At 41.7% G+C, this 21680-nt stretch overlaps 1 protein-coding gene and 1 non-coding gene across 2 annotated transcripts in view; both read right to left on the bottom strand.

Moving 5' to 3' along the window:
* Positions 1–20649, bottom strand: part of FBXO28 (F-box protein 28) — a 32247-nt gene extending 11598 nt beyond the window's left edge. Inside the window, exons 1-3 of the mRNA XM_041758458.1 lie at positions 20369–20649; positions 8381–8490; positions 3433–3571 (exon numbers count right to left, since the gene is read on the bottom strand). Of these exons, the coding sequence (XP_041614392.1) occupies positions 3433–3571; positions 8381–8490; positions 20369–20635 (516 nt within the window). The 5' untranslated portion in view covers positions 20636–20649. The remainder of the gene's footprint in view (positions 1–3432; positions 3572–8380; positions 8491–20368) is intronic.
* LOC121474707 lies at positions 4319–4425 on the bottom strand. The gene has a single exon (XR_005983484.1). It is a non-coding gene; the product is annotated as a U6 spliceosomal RNA (small nuclear RNA).
* Positions 20650–21680: the final 1031 nt, after the last annotated feature.

The raw sequence follows: 21680 nt of genomic DNA, 5'->3' as shown, positions 1-21680 counted from the left end.
GCTACCCATAAATCATTTTCAAATAGAGTTGCAACCCACCATCCTGTGTCAGTCCCACTCTCAAGGCCAGCTGTGTAGAGGACACTGCCTTCCAGTGTCCCCGCGGCCTGGCTAGGGTGCTAAGCCAGTTACCATATACTTATGTACTTCCCTGCTTCCAAAATTTTGTTCCTGCTGCTCTCCTGACTTCACTCTCATGGGTCTCTGTCTTTTATTCTTTTTAAAAAATTAGCTCCTTCACTATATGAATGAGGTTTGGGAGGAATCCGAGGTAAACATGTATTTAATCTGCCATTTTTATTTAACCTACCATCTGATTTTAAGAGTAAATTTGCTCTTTCAGAGAATAATTTTATTTTTATTTTTAGAAGGGGGATGGGCAGAGGGAGATAGGATCTCAAGCAGACTCCCTGCTGAGTGCAGAGCCTGACATGGGGCTCAATCCCATGACCCTGAGATCATGACCAAAATCAAGAATTGAGCTGCTCAACTGACTGAGCCACACAGGAGCCCCAGAGAATAATTTAAAAAATGTTTTTTTTTTTTTAACCAAATGTTAGTTTAAAATTCCAAAATTCTGATATGTATCAGGCATTCTGATTTAAACTATAATGCTGGTATCACCCAGTTTCACTTAAGCAGCCTGTGAAAGAATAGTCTGCAAATGAAATGTTTACCATAGATGTAAATTCTAACAAAACCACAAAAATGTGTTCTCTTATGAAGTATGAAAATTCCTGAACTTTTTTGAGTAAAATCCAGAAGCAGGATCTGGTGGGGCACAAGGATTACCTAATACAGGAACCATATACCAGATCAAGATTAGATGTTATACGTAGAGAGATTAAGTGCCACGGCCTTCAGTTTTGAAGACAGAATGTGAGCAGTTTAAGGCTGAGAAGTACAGAAAGGGAGCAATCATAAAGCAACCCCAATGCTGCAGAGTGTGTTAAGTAAGCAGTTTTATTTTTGACTAAACAAGCTAAAAAGTACCAGCTACATAAGAATAAAAAAATAACATTCAGGGTGCTGCCTGGCTGGCTCAGTAGAGCAGGCGACTCTTGATCTCGGGGTCATAAATCTGAGCCCCACGCTGGGCTCAGGGATTACTTAATTAAAAAAAAAAAAAGAAAAAGAAAAAAGTGATATTTTGAGTATACACATTGTTTGTTATTTTAGGCAAAACATAAGCTATAAAAATGGCCCTTTTAAGAAACAAAGCAATTCAAGATGAATTAGGTGTGATTAAAAAAACAAAAATTATTTCTGGGTTTTTTTTGGTGGGGTTATTTTCAGGGTTACAGGAGAAAACCAAGGGTGAGTTTTTGTGAAGACAAGGGTACTCTTAAGGGAAAATGGAAGAAAACACTGAAGACGATAACCGGGCAATCAGAAGGCTCGAGTGAAGCTTCTGTGAAGTCACGTCAGCTGGCTGGGCCTGTGTTCTTACCGACGGGACAGGAACAGACCAGACCTTCCACGGCCGTGATGGGAAGGACATGAGTCAGTGCACATGAGCGTGCTCCGAGAATCACAAGTATTTCACAAATCTAAGATGAGAGCAAGGACAAGGGACAGGGATAGGTCTGTATTACATGCGAGGGTGGGTACAAAATCCCTCCCCAGCTGCTCCTCCACTGAGGGCACAGTGAGGGTTCTGGCTGAGGAGCTGCCTAGAGTTGATGCCGCAGTGACCTGCAATACCTTCAAAATTGAACAAGTTCTAAAAAACAAAAACAAAAACAAAAAACAAAACAAAAAAACCGAACAAGTTCTCCACACCTGCGGCCTTGGTTTTGTTATTTCGGTACCAAAATTAACATGAGAGTCAACAAAAACTTGCAAAAAACCCCAGCAAAGCTCGATTGGATTTGACCCTATTTGTTAAGACAGCAAAGAGCAGCGTTCCAAGTATGTGGTCCTGATCACTCAGAATGGAGATTGGCCACTTCTGTAAAGGCCATGTATGAAGTTGCTCAGGCTTTGCAGGCCACATGGACTTAGCACAAACTACTCCACTCTGGTTCCTAACGACTGGCTGAATTGTTTTTGACGTTATGAAAATTGTGTTTCTTAAATATTCACATTCCTAACAATGAGATATGGGTTAAAAACCATGAGGCTGTAGGGGACAACCTATACTAGTTCAGTCAACCTCCCAGGAATACTTGAGAGTTGAGGCCTGTCAATCAGATTTGGACACAATCTGGCATAAGAATCAGAATCTGAAGTTGCCAACTGGTCACCTTTTAAAGTTAAGTACCCTTCAGAAGAATTTGTAGCCAAAAGGATGAAAGTGAGATATATTGAAGAATATTTTAAATAAAATAAGAAACAGGATACCCCCCCAATAAACCTCACAGAAAACTGAAGACAGAGGATGTATAATACAAAATATTGCCAGTGTTAATTATCTACAGAAATAACAAAAAGCTAACATTCGACTTTTTTCTAGGACTTGCTTAGTTCTGACCACGTTAAATGGAATCTTCTGCCAGTATCAAGTAAGTAGCAAAAGGACCTTTCAATGCATCTCTACTTCTTCCACATACGATACACACAGATTTCATCTGAATTTATTCTCAATTCAAGAAGCAAGATACTACACATGTAGTATGCTGAGTGCTGGGGCCTTCAGGACTTGGTGACAGTCAATCTGCCACCATAGACTGCCTTCTGTGTTCATCACCACTATTCCTGAACTGCTATCCCGTATCTACACCTGCCTGATCTGGAAGGACCCAAGTCGTCCTCATGAAACACTTCTCACACGAAACAAACACCAGCTTGTCCCTCCTACTCCATCTCACCCAAATCAGAACAATCCTAAATGCAAGGATAATACTTGTAAACTCGCTCACTGTCCATCCTAAACAAGGAGTAAAAGCCCACAAATGGGTTCTTTAGTAGGAACTCTTTTTTCCCTTCATATTTATGGAAATAGCTTATTACCTGGAATTGAGGATGAATTCCTAACAAGCTTTTCTAAAGAAGAGCAGGGCTTCTACTGTATGTTTCACAATGAAGTCTTTCAAAATGGAGATCACACAGAATATGGCTTTCTCTACCAGCTTCTGTACAGAAGCTGAACAAAGCCATTCACAGGAACTCATTCCAAAGAAGTAGAACAATTCTGACAGGTAAACAACTGCTTTAGAGTTATTTCGGTTTAAGCAGTGCAATCCAGCTGTTTTAGGTAAGCAGTTCTTTTTTTTTTTTTTTTTTTAATTTTTATTTTTTTTTTTTATTTATGATAGTCACAGAGAGAGAGAGAGAGGCAGAGATACAGGCAGAGGGAGAAGCAGGCTCCATGCACCAGGAGCCTGACGTGGGATTCGATCCCGGGTCTCCAGGATCGCGCCCTGGGCCAAAGGCAGGCGCCAAACCGCTGCGCCACCCAGGGATCCCCCTAGGTAAGCAGTTCTATTTTACCTTTCCTGGGATGAAGCAACAGAGATTGGAATCCACATACTTCATGAAAGTCATATTTAACAGTGAGAGCCTTGTTTCAACAGCAGCAAGGATGTCTGCATGACGGGCTAACGAGTGGTTTCTTCTTTCTGACTCCCTCCTATGGTAAGAAAAAGCAACCATGAAAGTACTGTGAATGAAAATGGTAAGCAATGAAAATGCCTTTAATGGGATTTCTAACAGTCTAACATAGACGTGTTAATTCTGATATCTACAACTGGGTCATAATTTAACTGTAACGATCATCAAATTGCTATGTCCAGAAATCCCTCCCAAGGACTAGTACTCACTGATAAATTATTTGGGGGAGAAAAAAAAATCTTTGTTTTTTGTTTTGGCTGTATCAGGCCTGAGGGCCATTTGAATTAGAAAAATCAGAGAAATGAAAGAATTATGCAGGGATGTGTGGACAAGGAACTATGTTTTTACCCATAAAAGCAGCTCACTTAAACTTTTATTTTTTAAATGTTTTTAAAAATGATTTTTAAAAAAGATTTTTATTTATTTATTCATGAGACACACGCAGAGAGAGAGGCAGATATAGGGAGGGAGAAGGACTTGATTCCAGGACCCTGGGATCATGATCTGAGTCAAAAGCAGATGCTCAACCACTGAGCCACCCATGAGCCCCTAAAAATGATTTACTTACTTATTTTAGAGGAGGGGTGGGTAGGGGCAGAGGGAGAGGGAGAGGAATCTCAGACTCTGTACTGAGTGGGGAGACTGACACGGGGCTTGATCTCACGGCCCTGAGATCATGACCTGAGCCAAAACCAAGTGTCAGATGCTTAATTGACTGAGCCACCCAGGTGCCTCCAGCTCCCTTTTAAACTTTTAGTTTTTTTTTTTAAATATGGAACGCTTCACGAATTTGGGTGTCATCCTTGCGCAGGGGCCATGCTAATCTTCTCTGTATCGTTCCAATTTTAGTATATGTGCTGCTGAAGCGAGCACTTAAACTTTTAGTTTTATTGTGAAATAATTCACAATAATAAAAACCACTTTTAATGTGTATAACTTCATGGTTTTTAGTATATTCACAGAGTTGTGTACCTACTACCACCATTTAATTTTTAAAAATTATTTTTTATTTTTTTAAAGTTTTTATTTAAATTCCAGCTAGTCAACATACAGTGTAAAGTTAATTTCAGGTGTACAACCCAGTGGTTCAACACTCCAACACAATTATCCAGTGCCCATCATAAGTGCCCCTGCCAACCCCTCTCACCCATCCCCCCCACACTTCCCTTTCAGCAACCATCAGTTTGTTCTCTACATTTAAGAGTCTATTTTTTGGTTTCCTTCGTTTTCCCTTTGCGAGTTTGTTTTGTTTCTTAAATTCCATATATGTGGGACACGTGGGTGGCTCAGTGGTTGAGCATCTGCCTATGTCTCTGCCCTTCTCTCTGTGTCTCTCATGAATAAATTAAAATCTTAAAAAAAAATTCCACATATGCATGAAATTATATGGTATTTGTCTTTCTCTGACTTATTTCACTTAGTATAATATTCTCCAGCTCCATCCAAGTCATTGTAAATGGCAAGATTTCATTATTTTTTATAGCTAAGCATTATTTTATTATATGCAATAATATAACATTTGTAAAACTATATATATATATATATATATATATATAATAGAATATGTGTATATACCGCATCTTCTTTATCCATTCATCAGCTGATGTACACGTGGGCTGTTTCCACACTTTGGCTATTGTAGAAATGCTGCTATAAACATTGGGGTGCATATATCTCTTTGAATTAGTATTTTTGTATTCTTTGGGCAAATACCTAGTAGTGTAATTACTGGATTGTAGGGTAGCTCTATATTTAACTTTCTGAAGAATTTCCAAACTGTTCTCCACAGTGGCTGCACCAGTTTGCATTCCCACGAACTGTGCAAGAGGCTTCCCCTTTTTCCTCATCCTCACCAACACTTGTTGTTTTTTGGCTTGATTTTAGCCATTCTGAAAGGTGTGATGTGGGGTCTCATTATGGTTTTGATTGGCATTTCCCTGATGATGAGAAATGTTGATTATCTTTTCATGTGTCTGTTGGCCGTCTGCATATCTTCTTTGGAAAAACGTCTGTTCTTGTCTTCTCTCCCCTTGCCCCTTTTTAAAGTAGGCTCCACACAGGGCTTGAATTCATTACCCTGAGATTGAGAGTCAGATGCTTAACTGACTGAGCCACTCAAGCACACCTTCTGCCTATTTTTAAATTGTATTATTTGTTTTTTGGGGTGTTGTATTTCATAAGTTTTTTTTTTTAAGATTTTATTTATTTATTCATGAGAGACACAGAGAGAGAGAAAGAGAGAGAGACACACACACACACACGCAGAGGGAGAAGCAGACTCCATGCAGGGAGCCCGATGCAGAACTTGATCCCAGGACTCCAGGATCACACCCTGGGCCGAAGGCAGGCGCTAAATTGCTGAGCCACCCAGGGATCCCCGAATTTTATAAGTTCCTTAAATATTTTGGATACTAGCCCTTTACCTGATAGGTCATTTACAAATATCTTCTTCCATTCTGTAAGTTGTCTTTTAGTTGTGGTGATTGCTCACTTTGTTATGCCTAAGCTTCTGCATCACTTAATTTCTAAACATCTTTCCTATCACAAAACGAAAGCCCATAACTATTATGAATCACTCCCATTCCCCAGCCCTTGGGAGCCACTAGTGCATTTTCTATTTCTATGGATCTGCTTATTCTAGACACAGCAGGTAACTGTGGAGTTGTACAGTACGTGGCATTTCGTGTCTGTCTTCTTTCATGCAGCATAGTTCTTAAGCCTCATCTGTGTTGTAGCATGTATCAAGGACTGCATTCTTTTCTGCTGCCCACAAATATTCTATCATAGAGACATACCATCATTTTGATTATCCTATCATCAGGTGAGGACTGTTGGGCTGTTTCCACTTCTGCCTGTTATGATTAATGCTGCACAGAAGACCTATGTGCCAGCTTTTTTGTGTGGCTGTACTTCCATTTCTTTTGGCTATATACCTAGGAGTGAAACTGCCAGGTCATATGGTAATTCTATGTTTAGCCTTTGGAGCAACAGTGTTTTCTAAGGTGGCAGAACCATTTTATAACCTCACCAGTAATCTATAAAGGTTCCGATTGGTCCATATCCTACCTAAGATTTTTTGTCTTCTTTCTTTGGGCCATCCTAGCGGGTGTTCAGGAGTATCTCTGTTTCTATCTACAACACCTTGGTGACGACTGATGTTGAGTATTCTGTATTTGCTTGCCTCCAGTTTATCTTCCTTGGAGAAATGTCTAATTCAAGTCCTTTGCCCACTTTTAAACCAGGTTCTGTGTCTTTTTACTGTTGAATTCTAAGAGTTCCTCACATGATCTGGATGTAAGTCCCCCATTGGAAAGACGATCTGTAACTATCTTCTCTCCTTGTGTAGGTTGATCCTTTGCTGGCATGATGTCATTGTCTGAAGCACAGAAGTTTAAATTCTGATGAAGTCCCATCTGCCTACTCTTCCCTTTTGCTACTCGTGCTTCTGGCGTCACAGAAAAGAAACCACTGTCTAATCCAAGTTCATGGAGGTCAGTACTGTTTCCATGTAAGGATTTAAGGTATACCCTGACACACTTTGGTCTATAGTCTATTTTGAGTTGATCTTTGTAGACAGTGTGAGGAAGGGGTCTAACTTCATTCATTCACAAACAGACACCCAGCTGTCCCAGCATCATCTGTGGAAAGCATTATTCTTTCCCCTCTGAATTGTCAAGGCATCCTTATTGAAAATGAACTAACTAAATATGTAAGGATTGGTATTCTATACTCTCATTTCTATTTTCTCTGCAAAAAACACAGTTAGGATTTTGACAGGGATTGCACCGAATGTGCCTATCAACTTGAGGAGAACTGCCACCATCACAGCATGAAGTCTTCCAATCCATGACCATGAAATGTCTTTCTATTTAAGTCTTTTTAAATTTCTTTTATCAATGTTTTGTAGTTTGCAGTAGACAATTCTTTAATAGTCATTATACTTCGTGATGGTATTGTACATGGAATGGTCCCTCTTTTTTAAGTAAGCTCTATGCCCAACGTGGGGCTTGAACTCACAACCATGAGATCAAGAGTCACATGCTCCCATGACTGAGCCAGCTAGGCCCCTCCCCCCTTCCCTCCCTTTTCAGAGTCTAGCTGACACACAATGCTACCTTAGTTCCTTAGTCTCAGATGTACAACACAGTGACTCAACATCTCTATAACCTATGTCATGCTCCCTACGAGGGTAGCTGCCATTTGTCACCATACAATGCTATTCTAATACCACTGACTATATTCCCTATACTGAACTTTTTATCCCCATGACTTTTTCATTCCATAACTGAAAACCTGTACCTCCCACTCCCCTTCACCTGCTCTCCCCATCCCTGCATCCTGGAATCATCTTGTTTTCCGATCATTTAGTGTGAGTATACATAATTATACAATTCCTTTTTGTATATTGATCTTATGTCTTGCATCCCTGCTGAGCTTGTTTATGAACTCTAACAGAGGACTCCTTATACATATGATATATGTGAGATCATGTCACCTATGAAGAGAGAACACTAATTCTTCCTTTCTAATAATGTCTTTTATTTCATTTTCTTGCCTAACTGCCCTGGTTGGTTAGAACCTCCAATAAAATGCTGAATAGAAATGGTAAGAGAGGATAAACCATAGTCAAAATCACTTATTGTGATCCAAGTACCCTCCCTATAAAAACATGGAAAACCATTTAAAATGTAAGCTTACCCAGATTAAAAAAAAACAAAACAAAACCAACAGGGCATCCCATGTTGGGTATAATCATTACTTAAAACACCAACCAAGAAACAATGAAAATTCCCATTTGTAAATTATTGCCACCACTAGCCCAACATACCTTGGAAGTTGTGCTTTAACTTGTTTCTGACATAGATTGTGGTATCTCTCCACTTTTAGAAATCCCTGATTCAACATTCTCTGGCAGACCAAGTCCATTCTTTTACAAACCTTTGGGCAGCAGGAGGAAAAAGAATTTTAACATGTAAATTCAAGTAAGTAACAATTAACTTAAGACTCCTGTTGGCTGAAAGTTCCCTGTGCCAGTCTGCTGTCTGAATCTCTCAAACAGTACATATGACATATAGATGGTACAAAGATTAAGAGGTGAACCTCTCGTACTTTATAACTCTTGCAACATTACTTTAATACTATGTGTAGGCAAGCAATACTTTACCTTTATATTAGGTATTTGTTCAATGTTCTGAATTTATCCCCATTATCCTGAAGATCAGTAAAACAACAAATTCAAAAGGTTTTTAATGGGTTGAAAAAAGAAAATTCTCTTTTAGCTCAAAAGTATATTCAACCTTTCACCAAGTTTATAGGATCTATATAATAAGAATTCTTATTCTACTAGTCAGGGTTAAGTAGAGAGTTACTCTATACTATATTCTCTCATATCCTACATAATATAAAATCTTTTAACATATGGAGCAGAATCTTGACTATTTTGAATCTTTAAGGAATACTGTTTTTTATACAGTAAAATCCCAGGATTGTAAGTCAGAACACCTGATTGTGAGCCTAACTTTTACACATTCTTGAGCAAGTCAGCTACCATTGGAAAGCCCGAGTCAGCCTTCTATATTACTGTATCTGAGGGCTATCATTAGGGTTAAGGGCAACAAGACATGCTAAAGTCACTTTGGATAAACTCTAAAGTACTCTCTAAAAATTGTTAAGTAAATTGTTTAACTTAGTACTCATTTGAAAATTTTGCTCCACTGGTGCTGTATTTCTGAGACACGCCAGTATCTTTGTTATCTTACTGAAACCCAATGCACAAAATCTGTTTTGTTTTCTGATGGCTGAGAATTTTGCAGTGACTCAGAGTCATCAACTTGAATGTTAGTTCTCACTGTATAGGTGTGGATGTTGAAAGTGCAAGACACTGAGATAAATCTAGATCAAGGCCAAGGCGATTAGATGGGGGTTGTCATATGCTTCTATCTCTCACAGCACCCAAGCACAAATAATTGACAAATCTTGTTGAAACTGAAATGCTGATGAAACTCTTGATATGTTTGCTTTCTCCTGAGAATACACAGATAAAAATTCTGGGAAACAGGACTGAAGCTAATGAAGGCTATAGTACTCTAATATTAAACACTATGTACTTCCTAAATCATAGCATGCCAAAGAAACGGCATTAAGGAAAACACTTCTTTTCCATTTGGAAATAAAAATATAGCGAACTTTTAGTAATGAAACTAAGAGTAATTCCTAATAACTGATATTTTAGAATAAAGCGGGATCTATTTCTAACTAAACTAAACCAGCTGTTAACATATAGTCAATGTCTATTAAAAAATTACAATAATAAGACCAATACATATTAACATAAACTTTAAACTTTATGTTTTTTAGAAATCTCTACACCCATCATGGGGCTTGAACCCACAACCTCAAGATCAAAAGTCATATACTCCTTCACCTAAGCCAGCCAGGTGCCATGGAAATAAAGGAAACATAAATAAATAAAGGGACATAATAAAGGAAACATAAATAAAGGAAAATAAACATAAATAAATAAAGGAAAAAAACATAAATAAAGGAAAAAAACAACAACAAACTCTTCTAAAACAAAATATTTAGTGAGTTACATTTTTGGAAATCTCTTTGATATGTAGTTTTATAAAACAGAAATGAATCGTCATATCTGCTTCTGCCTTCAATCTACTGAAGTATTACCTTAGAAAGTTCTAAGAAACAATACACAAGCACACATTTCATGAGTTATTGGTATGCTGGCATCATCACATGTCACAGAGCTCCTGGAAAGCTCCATTGTCCACTTGTGAAAGGTGGAAATAACAACTTAGAACTACAATGAAAATACTTTAGATCTTACTCCCTGAAAGGGTCTTGGGAACCGCTCCTGCAGCCCTGGACTAAACTTTTAAGAATCAGTACCCCATTCCTGAGCAAGTGTATCATCAAAAATACTGATACTGAAACTTTATGTGTGGAAAAAAACCCCACGTTTATTATGTTATTGGGGGAAGGAGGAGGTATGTCTAACATGTGTGATGAGAGGGAATACAGTAGACTAAATTCTCCTCTTTCACAGAAGAAAGTCAACAGTTATCAAAATAGCATCAGCCCAAAGACTTGAAAGTGGCACCTCTGGGGAATAAAAATTGAGGGCTTTAGAAATAATTTTGTTGTTGTTGCCAGATCTGTTTCACATGAAGCACCTTTTAACACAATCTGGTAGGAAACTTCTTGTCTTTGTGAGCTATGCAACCTCTTTGGTAATTTCTGAGATGAAATAAGAGAAATAATTTTTTAGCAGGCAAATTTATAGAGAAAAAAATTAAGGTCAGATATTACTGAAATACTTTCCAAGTTACTCCCTATATTATTTCATTTTTATACTAGCATTTTGCTGCACCAAAACTACTAAGTGCTGGGATGTATTCTGATAATCTAGAAACTCACCTAGTGTCTAAGTACTGAGCAGTATGAGTGTATGAGTACTGGCTGGGTGATGAGAATGTGAATAAATAATCATATAAGGTCAGCCAAGGAAGCCTCGGTTGACATGATACAAGATTTGAATTACCTTCGCAAAGAGGATAGGACTGCTAAGTTAGAGCTGTGACCCATGCAAAGGCACCAAATCTGGAGTGAATAAATCACCGGCAAGCAAACTACTACTCAGGATAGATCAGGTGTGCAGGCAAAGCTGAGAATAAAATCTCCCATATTTTGAGCAGGGAAATCAGATGGTAACTTAAAGATCACCCATTTTTGGAAAGATCTTGTATGGGGACAGCTGGTCATTTTCTGTAAACAACTATAAAATTAGGACTAAATATGTGGTTCCAGAAATTTCACACCAGGATAGCCAAAATCAATGGAGATGAACCCTCAAATGAACAAGCATAACGTAAGAAAATAAGGGCCTATAAAGTCTCAACTGACGTTATTGTTAAAAGCTGGTAAAAAGAGAAGTCACAAAGACAAATGAAAATGGCACCACAAAAGCTGAAGTCAGAAATATTTGTAGCATTAATCAATATTATTGTAAGAAAAGAGCAGCATATAATTTGGTGTTCTTTCTTTCCTGGATGTTCAATAGCACTGATAGACCAATAGCACAAAAACAAAGATACAATAGATCATGTATCTTTGTTTAGAATCCAGAAAGCAGTAAAGTGGCCCCTGGAAAACAGAAGAAATTGACCCCTGAACAATACAAATTTGACCTGCAGGGTCCACTTATAACATGGATTTTTTTGGATAAATATACAGTCCAGTTCTGTAAACATATGTTCTTTTTCTCATGATTTTTTTCTCCAGTTTCCTTTATGAATATAGCATATAATACATAGAACACACAAAATATGTTCATCAGTTATTTATGTCAGTAGTAGGCTGTTGGTAGTTTTGGGGGAGTTACATGTTCTGTGTGGATTTTCAAGTGCACAGGGGTCGGCATTCCTAATCCCTGCACTGTTCAAAGATCAACTGTACACTAATTTTCCCTACAGTAAAGAGTCTAATGATAGCTGCTGATGATGTACACTAACTTGCAATGCAAAATTATCTCATTTAAAATGTAGCTTTATATCTATGGGTATTTTAAGAATTTCCCAAGGCTGACAGGAAGAAATTTTATTTCCCTAGTTATTAAAAATACAACAAAAATCCTAGCAATTTGGTCATTTACCCAAGGCAATAAAATAAAATTCTGGAGTTTAGCACACAAAGATGACGACTATGTCAAAAACTATCTCTGTATTCAGAGATCAGCAAAAACAGACACTTATCAATCTAACAGGGAGCTCATAGAATACACATCAGTGTCCAGTGGAAAGTTTAGTCTGGGTTCCTCTGGCACTGCTGTTCCAGTTAGAAGAGATGTAGTTTTTCCTTGTTAAATACTTGGAAGATATAAAATGTCACGTTTACCCTTTTCTTTTTTTTAAATTTGAGTCTGTTCTTTTTTTTTTTTTTTTTTAAGATTTTATTTATTTATTCATGAGAGACACAGAAAGAGAGAGAGAGAGAGAGAGAGAGAGAAGAGAGAGGCAGAGACACAAGGCAGAGGGAGAAGCTGGCTCCATGCAGGGAGCCTGACATGGGACATGATCCCAGGTCTCCAGGATCATGCCCTGGGCTGAAGGCAGTGCTAAACTGCTGAGCCACCCGGGCTGCCCATGTTTACTCTTTTCCATCACTTTCTAACATAAGTAGTAATGAAAATTTTTCTTCATTTTGTTTAGGAATCTTTTTTGATTTTTGTGCCATTACAGTCCTTAACATGCAAGACACACTTGCCACAAATTTGTGAAACCTGTACTTCTCTTGTTAAACCTAATCTTGGTATCAAATCTGTTGATTCTAAAATGCGTATTTTTTCGTATTTTAACATCTGACATCAGAATGGTCTTATAATTGGCAGCATTTCTTTTTCAGATAGCTTAGATGCTGTGAAACATAAAAGGGTGGACTTCTTTCATTTTGTTTAAGATGCTGTATAGACTTTAAGATGTTACCAAATTCAATAAAAGCTCTTCTGGGGGAAAAAAAGGCACTGCTAAAATAATATACATACAAGTTGATCAAGATGCATTCTGATTTCAAAAATGTTAAAACTTGAAACTATATCTGAGAGTCAAGGAAATACTGTAATGGAACCAAATTTTCCATGTATTTATTTAGTGCTCTACATTTCTCCAATGAATTGAATACTTGATGTTTTTTCCAGTTAATCCAGAAGCTATTATCAAAGACTAGGCTGCTTATCAATAACCCTCAAACTGGAAGGAACTTAAGACAACAGAAGCTTGTCTTCCTTTGTCAATCAAATTATTCAGCGGCCAAAGTTAAATTAAGAATTTAGGCTTTTAATTAGTATCTTTTTAAATTTTGTTATCTGCAGCTCTATAGACCGAAATAATTAATCCTAACTATTCTCAACTGATTAGAGTCTAACACTGCTGCTACAGAAAACTGTTGGCCACGAGTCTCAAGTAGGACTTCTTGAGGCAACATGAGATTTTAAGGACACCAGGGGGTATTCTTACTACACAGCCAAAGTTCAGAGAGATGGCACTAGACCAAAACCTTTCTAGAATCCTTTCAAAGTTCAAAAACTGGAAGTCAATCATGAGAAAAAAACCAGACAAATGTGCATTGCAGAACATTTTATAAGCTACCTGCCCTGATTCTTCAAAATGCCAAAACTGTAAGAAAGAATGAAAAAAGTAGGGAGAATGTTCTAGGTTAAAGAGACCAATGTTTTAAGGGCAGCCCCGGTGGCGCAGTGGTTTAGCGCTGCCTGCAGCCCAGGGCGTGATCCTGGAGACCCTGGATTGAGTCCCACATCAGGCTCTCTGTATGATGCCTGCTTCTCCCTCTGCCTGTGTCTCTGCCTCTCTCTCTGTCTCTATGAATAAATAAATAAAATCCTTAAAAAAAAAAAGAGACAAATGTTTTATTAGATTCAAAACCCTATCCCCCACCAAAACAAACAAACAAACAAACAACCTACAAAGACATTTTTAGGATAACTGAGAAATAATAATATAAAACGGAATGTTAAATCCCTGGGAAGTGATAATACTGTGATTATACAAAGGACAAAATGTCATCATATTTGCATTTTCCTTTTAAATGGTTTAATGAAATAAATAATCTGTGTGGAGGACATACAACACACTTTTAGAGAGGGAAAGAATGAGCACATAAGTAGTGAGAGAGCAATGTGGCAAAAACAGTTAACGATGGGTGATAAAATCTCTTAAACAATTCTGTCTATGTGGTGTGGACTGTTTATAACACCACATACAGAGAGACAGACAGTTAATTATCTGCAGGTAGAATTATAACAAATTTTAAGACTCTTAACTCTAAGAAACAAATTGAGGGTTGTTGGAGGGGGCACAGGGTAACTGGGTGATGGGCATTAAGGAGGACACACAATGTAATGAGCACTGGGTATTGTATAAAACTGATGAACCACTAAATTTTACCCCTGAAACTAATACACAGTATATGTTAACTAAATTGAATTCAAATTAAAAAAAAAATAAATTAAAAAAAGAGTTATAACAAATCTTAAATTCTCTGGGTATTGGGGATCCCTGGGTGGCTCAGGGGTTTGGCGCCTGCCTTCGGCCCAGGGCGTGATCCTGGAGTCCTGGGATCGAGTCCCACATCAGGCTCCCTGCATAGAGCCTGGGTCTCCCTCTGCCTGTGTCTCTGCTCCCCCACCCCCTTACTCATGAATAAATAAATAAAATCTTAAAAAAAAATTCTCTGGGTATCCTCCCTTAGATATTCACTTGGAAAGAAAATAAAAATTTCTTTTAATATTAGCCTGAGCAAAACAATTAGGAAGAAAAGCCTGTTCCCAGGATTTCTATACTACATCTTAAAAGCCAAATAGAACAGCTTTTCTGATTCTGTTTTTGATGATCTGTACCATTGTTCTCATGAATACGGGAGTGGAATGATGGTTACCACGCAGCCTGATGCACTACTGCAAATGGCTACCCTTATTACATACTAACTTCACATCACTTTATCAATTTTCATTCCCATTAAAATGGTCTTAAGTTAAAAAAAAAACCTAATCTCTTCTGTTGAAGGTAAATATGAAACAGTGCATTTTCTAGCACTACCATAATCTATACAGAAAATACATTTGTTTCACAATGACACTGATTTTCTCTCCTTTACTTGGAATACTGCTGTTCTTAAGAATATTTCATTTACTTAATAAATACTGAGTATTTGTATTGAATCATAGACTACAGAAGGCCACTGGAATTCCTGATGAAATGGAGCCTAAATGCAGTGCCCAACTGGCCCCTCCAAAGACAATTCCAGTAAAATCTGTAAGTACAACCATATTGCATGGGAACTCGGAAGTACTACCCAGTCAAGTGCAGAGAAGAGCCAAAGAGACTTTTCTGACATACTGACACTTGAGGTGTATCCTCAAGGTACAGATCTGTTCTAGAAGGAGAGAAGGGGAGGCTGCAGAAACAGCAGCACATGCTCCCAGAGGCCTAGGATATTTGGGAAACTCAACAGCTTGATGATGCCTGCTTCGATCAAGCTTAAGTACAAGATGCTAGAAGTGGGTGGTTGGAAGAAACCTCTATCAAAGGTTATCTTTTGCTCCTAGTCTCAAAAATTGTGAGATTGGATCATATACATTGGCCATCCTTTGAAGCTAGGACCTTCTCCCATCCTGAAAGAATCTGTGCTGCTCTGCTGAGTATGCAGGTGCCTCTGGTCACTGTTAGGAAATAATGATGAATTAAGTGGTGGAAGCTGTTTAAGATCCCTACTTGTTGCCCCCTTGCAAAAGGTGTCAACCCTGGAGGTTCTCAAAATAGTTTCTTAAATCTGGCCGGTCTGAGAAATAAAAAAATGTAGAACATTGCAAGGGGGGCGGGGGTAGAGTCTGAACACTAATCTAGGACATCTGACACTTCAAACAATCGCCTCATAGTTCTAATTAGTCACCCTGCTCCAATCGCTTCACTACATTATACGTCATTTCTTTTCTGCTGGGAATGCTCTCTCTCCTTTACTAAGGATAAACTGGATAAAAACTCATTATCTTGAGGAAGCCTCTCTGATTAAATGCTCCCGATTAACCTCAACGTTCTTGTATTTCTTATCTTTGCAGTTGCCATCCTGGTGCTAAGTTTGCTCAAGAAGGGGTGTGTGTCCATTGTCTTCATGACACTGTGGACAGGGTTACTGATTGAATCCCTTCACTTTAGGACTAGAATCTGTAGGAGAAAATGAATAGTCCCCTAAATATCATAATCTCCTACCTGTAAGTACCTGTTAATAAAATCAACTTAATGATGCAATGGTGGGGAAAAACCCCACAAATCAACAATACAGAGAATATATTCTCCATCAGGCTGCAACAAAGAGCTTTGGTCCTCAAAGTGTGGTCTAGGGACCCCTGGGATTCCCAAGATCCTTCTGAGACTCTGAGGCCAAACTATTTTCATAATACTAAGACGTTACTTACCATTTTTACTCTCGTTCTTCCATAACATTACAGTGGACCTTCCCAATAGCAGCATGACACCTAACAGTTTTTCTGACAGCTAACAGAGTATGTGTTGTCTCTTCCTGTGTCTTCTAGGATTTTCTAAGGTAAGCTTATAGGGTCCTCAATAACTTTTTAAGAGTGTAAAGATGTCCTGAGGTTAAAAAAAATTTCAGTACTGGCAAAGAACAAGAGATATGAGGAAGACAGCTTGCCTATTAAAAAAAAGTAATGGTTTCTCATTTTCCTTCATATTTCCTACCAATCAACCTTCTCTATAAAACTGTCCCACACATTTGTGTTTTTTTTTTTTTTTTTTTTTTTTTTTTTTTTTTTTTTTTTTTTTTTTTTTTTTTTTTTATAATTTTTTTAAATTTTTATTTATTTATGATAGGCACACAGTGAGAGAGAGAGAGGCAGAGACACAGGCAGAGGGAGAAGCAGGCTCCATGCACCGGGAGCCCGACGTGGGACTCGATCCCGGGTCTCCAGGATCGCGCCCTGGGCCAAAGGCAGGCGCTAAACCGCTGCGCCACCCAGGGATCCCACATTTGTGTTTTTTAAAAAAGATTTTTGTATTCATGAGAGACCCAGAGAGAGAGAGAGAGGCAGAGACGCAGGCAGAGGGAGAAGCAGGCTCTTCACAGGGAGCCCAATGCGGGACCCAATCCCAGACCCTGGGATCCCAACCTAAGCCGAAGGCAGTGGCCCAACTGCTGAGCCACCTAGGCATCCCTGTCTCACATATTTGAACAAAAGATGTAAAAGGAACTATAAATGGGTAACATATTTAACTTGCTAGAGTGCTCTAGAGAAATACCTTGGGATGAAAGTACATATGTATTTTGTTACCTACCAGAAAATTTCATTCTAGATAATGAGCAAGACTTCTGAATTTAACCCTCAGTCATATTTATGTCCTAAACCACTAATAGGATTCTATTAAATTTATAGGAGCTCCATTCAAACCATACAGGAAGAAATTTGATAGGATCCCTGTAAAACAGCTTTTAAAAAGCTTCCCACACTCATTTTTCAGTGAGTGAGAACACTGTGCTCACAAAGTCAAAGTCAAACACTCAAACCTGGCTTAGATTTACTCCCTAACTAGGGGTAGGACCTCACTTCTTAACCTTTGCCATTGTCAAGGGGGCCTAGGTGTCAGTCTAACGCTGCATCAGCACAAATCTGTCTGATTTATGGGAAAAACAACTCAAAGTACAAGTTTTGTCACTTCAAAACTGTGTTCTGCCAAATAATTTTAAATACGATTAAATCTTTAAAGAACTACTTCTGTGTAACCAGGATTTCTAGGCTATGGGTACATTTTTGGAGCAATAGTCAATGGGAGGAAAAACGACCAAACAAACCAACAATTCAATAAGGGATCTGGACAATCCCTTGGAAATAACTAGACTGGAGAGTCAAATTTCAATTATTCATGGCAACAGAAAGCAAAGACTATCATCAACTAAATGCACAAAGAGCAGAAAACTGTTATTTTAGCAATTTCAACTGAGGGCAAATCTTTTAAAGAAAATACAGAGTAATAAGTACATGGTTTGTGTGCCTGTCCTCAAATTTTGGTGCTAACCATAGTTACAATTGAGGTCCTAGTGAGGCATGTAAACCGGGAAGAAAGAAAAGAACCCAAACATCCAAACAGTACATAAACTAGATCATCAACCACTAAGCAGCTGACATTTAGCTTTATGGAAACTAATTCTATTCTTAATATGACTCTCTTCCAAGCATGTCCAGCCTTAATCCCACTAAACACACACACACACACACACACACACACACCCTTAAAATGAAGGGAGCTGTGTAATGTGTACTTCAGATAGCAGCATATATACTAAAGTTCCTTGATTTTCTAGCAAATAGCTCTTCAGGTAGAAGTAAAGCACCTACAAGGCACTGTTTATAGACTGCCAATTTCATTAAGAGACCACAATTAAATTAATGCTGACATCTAGTGGCAAGAAAGAACATCTTTCTTTTATAATGCTACCTGAACTGTATCTTATGACACCAAACCAATCAATCTGAAGCCAGAGACACTTTCAAATGCCCACAAAACATTATCCACTTAATTTAAGAATTATCTATTAACCTCAAGTAAACAAAGGAATAAGAAAATAGTTCCCCACTACTAAACCCGAGGGAAAAGACTCCTCTCTGAGACATAAAATTGCAGAATCTTTTGTGGGGTGCGGTGAAAAGGAAGGTAGCACAGGGGATGGGAAGGGGCTCTTTATGAAAAATCTTTGAAGCAACAAAAGGCTAGAATAGATACTGCTTTACAATTAAGAATGCAACTGAATATTTCACTTGAAAGAGATCTCATTTATTAATAAACTGAGGGATGTATTTTAACTCTGTCCCCTGAGAAGCTAGTTTTTTCCCCCTTAAAAAATGTTTTAAAAAAGTAAATGACTAACAAACAAAAAAATCAGTTTTCCTCCCACACTTACAAAAAACAGAATATTTCAAGCTTTACAAAAGCCATTGTCTGACTGAGGCTCAATCCAATCAAATGTTATGCCCAGTTTCCAGACACCATGAACCTCGATCAAAGACCATCCTTTATAAACACCGGAAAGAACATTTAAGATTCTATATGGAATTCTAGGATGACATGTATGGGAATTCAGGGACAATCAATTTTGAAATATGACTTTTTCACCGAAGAATCTTCCATTCTTGCAGACTGGGGGGTCGGGGGTGGAGGGGCAGAACCGCTGGGTTCACTGGAAAAAAAAAAACCTTGCGTCATCAGTTTGTGCCAAAATTTATAAACTTTCTTTAAAAAGTATGGTTCCCTTTCAAAAGCGCAATTATCATCCCGTTAAAACTGCAAGTGTACACCCAGAGCGTGGCCCGTGAAGGGGAAAATGCTGTACGCTGTACATTCAGAAATACGTCTTTGTCCTCTTAAAAACAATCCCCGCACAGATTTAGCTCCTACACAGAATCGGTTTGCGATCTCTTCAACATGTCCACCTCCTTCGATTTCCTTCCCACTTAAAGATAAATTCCCCGACAGGAAGCAAAACACGTCCCTGAACCAAGCGGTTCGTCGCCCCCGGCAGGGACGGCGGGGGCGGGGGTGGGGGGTGGGGGGAGGGGGCGAGGTCGAAGCCCACCGGCTCGTCGGTCCGTTCCGGAAACCACTCAACTCCTGAGATTTGAAGCTGGCGGGTGGGCGTTAAGTCACTAGTTAGAACACGAACTGCGGGAGAAACCAACCCTGTCCGGGGGCGAGGTGCTCCCCGAGGGCGGGAGTGCCGGGCGAGGCCGAGCCGGACGCGCTCTCGGTGGGCTCTACGTTACCGGTCACCTGGGGAGCGGGCCCCCCGCGGAGCTCTCGCCCCACGGACCCCCCGGACCCCCCGGGCCCCTCGGGCTCCCCGGGTGTGGGGAGGCCTCGCCGACCCTTCTCCATCTTCTCCGACAGGGAGACCTGGGTCCGGGGCTGCGGGGGGCCAGGCTGGGGCACAGGGCGCGCTTCCTGCCGACCCACCGAACCTGGCCGGCCCGGCCGCGGGGCTGGACGCCGGCGCACCCAAGGGGCGACCGGAGCCGCGGGCCGGCGCTGGGACGCCCGGCTCCCGGCGGGGGCAGCGAGCCCCCAGCCCCGCGGCAGGAAGGGGACGCCTCCGCCGCCCGGCGCCGGCACCCCGCGTACTGGAGCCGGCTGCGGCTCCCTCCCCTGGGGACGCGCTCCCCGCTCCGCCCCTCCCCAGACCGCGGCCGGCGGAGGGGGCGGCGGGGGTCCCGCGGGGGCCTCACCAGGCGGAGCTGGCTAATTTCGTCGTAGGACATAAAGCTGAGGATGTTCTCGATGGCTACGATGGGCAGCGCCACCAGCGTGTTGTTTTGAGGCAGCTGGTCGGGAGCCAGCGCCGGGGCTGGGGGCGCCTGGGAGCCCGGCTGCGGGGCTGGGGGCGGGGGCGGGGGGGGCAGTCGCTGGGCAGAACCGGCGGCCGAAGACGGGCCGCCGTCGCCGTGGCCGCCGCCTCCTTCCTCAGCCATCCGCTCCTCCGACGCCGCCGCCATCTTGGGGGTTTGATTCCTTCCCCCCACTGCAAGGGGACCAGGGGCGCTTCCGGTGCGTCACTTCCGCCCCGGGCCGCGGGGGGGCGGGGCCGCCGAGGGGGCGGGGCCTGCGCGGAGTGTGGCGGCGCGAGTGGCTCTCGGGGTCCGCGGTCCGGGTGGCGGGGTGGCCGGGCCTCCTCCGTCCCGGGAATGGGGCCTTTGGAAGCCCTCCGACCCGAGGCCGGCAAGGACGGGAGGGCGAGGGAGCCCTGCCTGCCCGAGTGCAGCCCGCGGGTGCGGCTTTCGGGCGCGCCTCCTGACGCGGGCGGGGAGTAGTGTTGCCTGGCGAGTGTGGACGCGACGTGGGCAGCGCGTGGTCGCCGGTGCAGTCAGGCGGTCCCTTCAGGCGGACGGCGGGGAGTGAGTACTCATCAGGGCTACCGGGCGGATGGGCCTGGAAAACACCGTGCTCGAAGTAAGAGGCCAGACCCACAGGGCAGCACTGGGGTGGGGGTGGGGGGAGGCGGCACAGGGCGGTTCGCGGGGCTCCGGGGGCCGGGAGTGGGGCGGGGGGAGGGGAGGGGAGGGTCCTGCCCCGGGATGCAGGGGGAGAGGCGGCGTGCTCGGGGGGGGGGGGCAGGGTGGGAGGAGGGAGAGGCATCCTGCGTTGGGGGGGGCCGGAAGGTGAGGGATGGGAGAGCGAGAGGCAGCCTGCTGTGGGGACGAGGTGAGGGGAGAGGTCCTGCTGGGGGATGCAGAGGGAGAGGTGTCCTGGTTGGGGGGGGGGCAGGGTGGGAGGAGGGAGAGGCATCCTGCGTTGGGGGGGCGGGGTCCTGGTGAGGGATGGGAGAGCGAGAGGCAGCCTGCTGTGGGGACAAGATGGGGGGGAGGGCTTGCTGGGGGATGCAGAGGGAGAGGTGTCCTGGTTGGGGGGGGGCAGGGTGGGAGGAGGGAGAGGCATCCTGCGTTGGGGGGGCGGGGTCCTGGTGAGGGATGGGAGAGCGAGAGGCAGCCTGCTGTGGGGACAAGATGGGGGGGAGGGCTTGCTGGGGGATGCAGAGGGAGA

Source organism: Vulpes lagopus, chromosome 1 (genome assembly GCF_018345385.1).
Source record: "Vulpes lagopus strain Blue_001 chromosome 1, ASM1834538v1, whole genome shotgun sequence".
Lineage (NCBI taxonomy): Eukaryota > Metazoa > Chordata > Mammalia > Carnivora > Canidae > Vulpes > Vulpes lagopus.
This window is presented reverse-complemented; position numbering and strand designations above follow the sequence as displayed.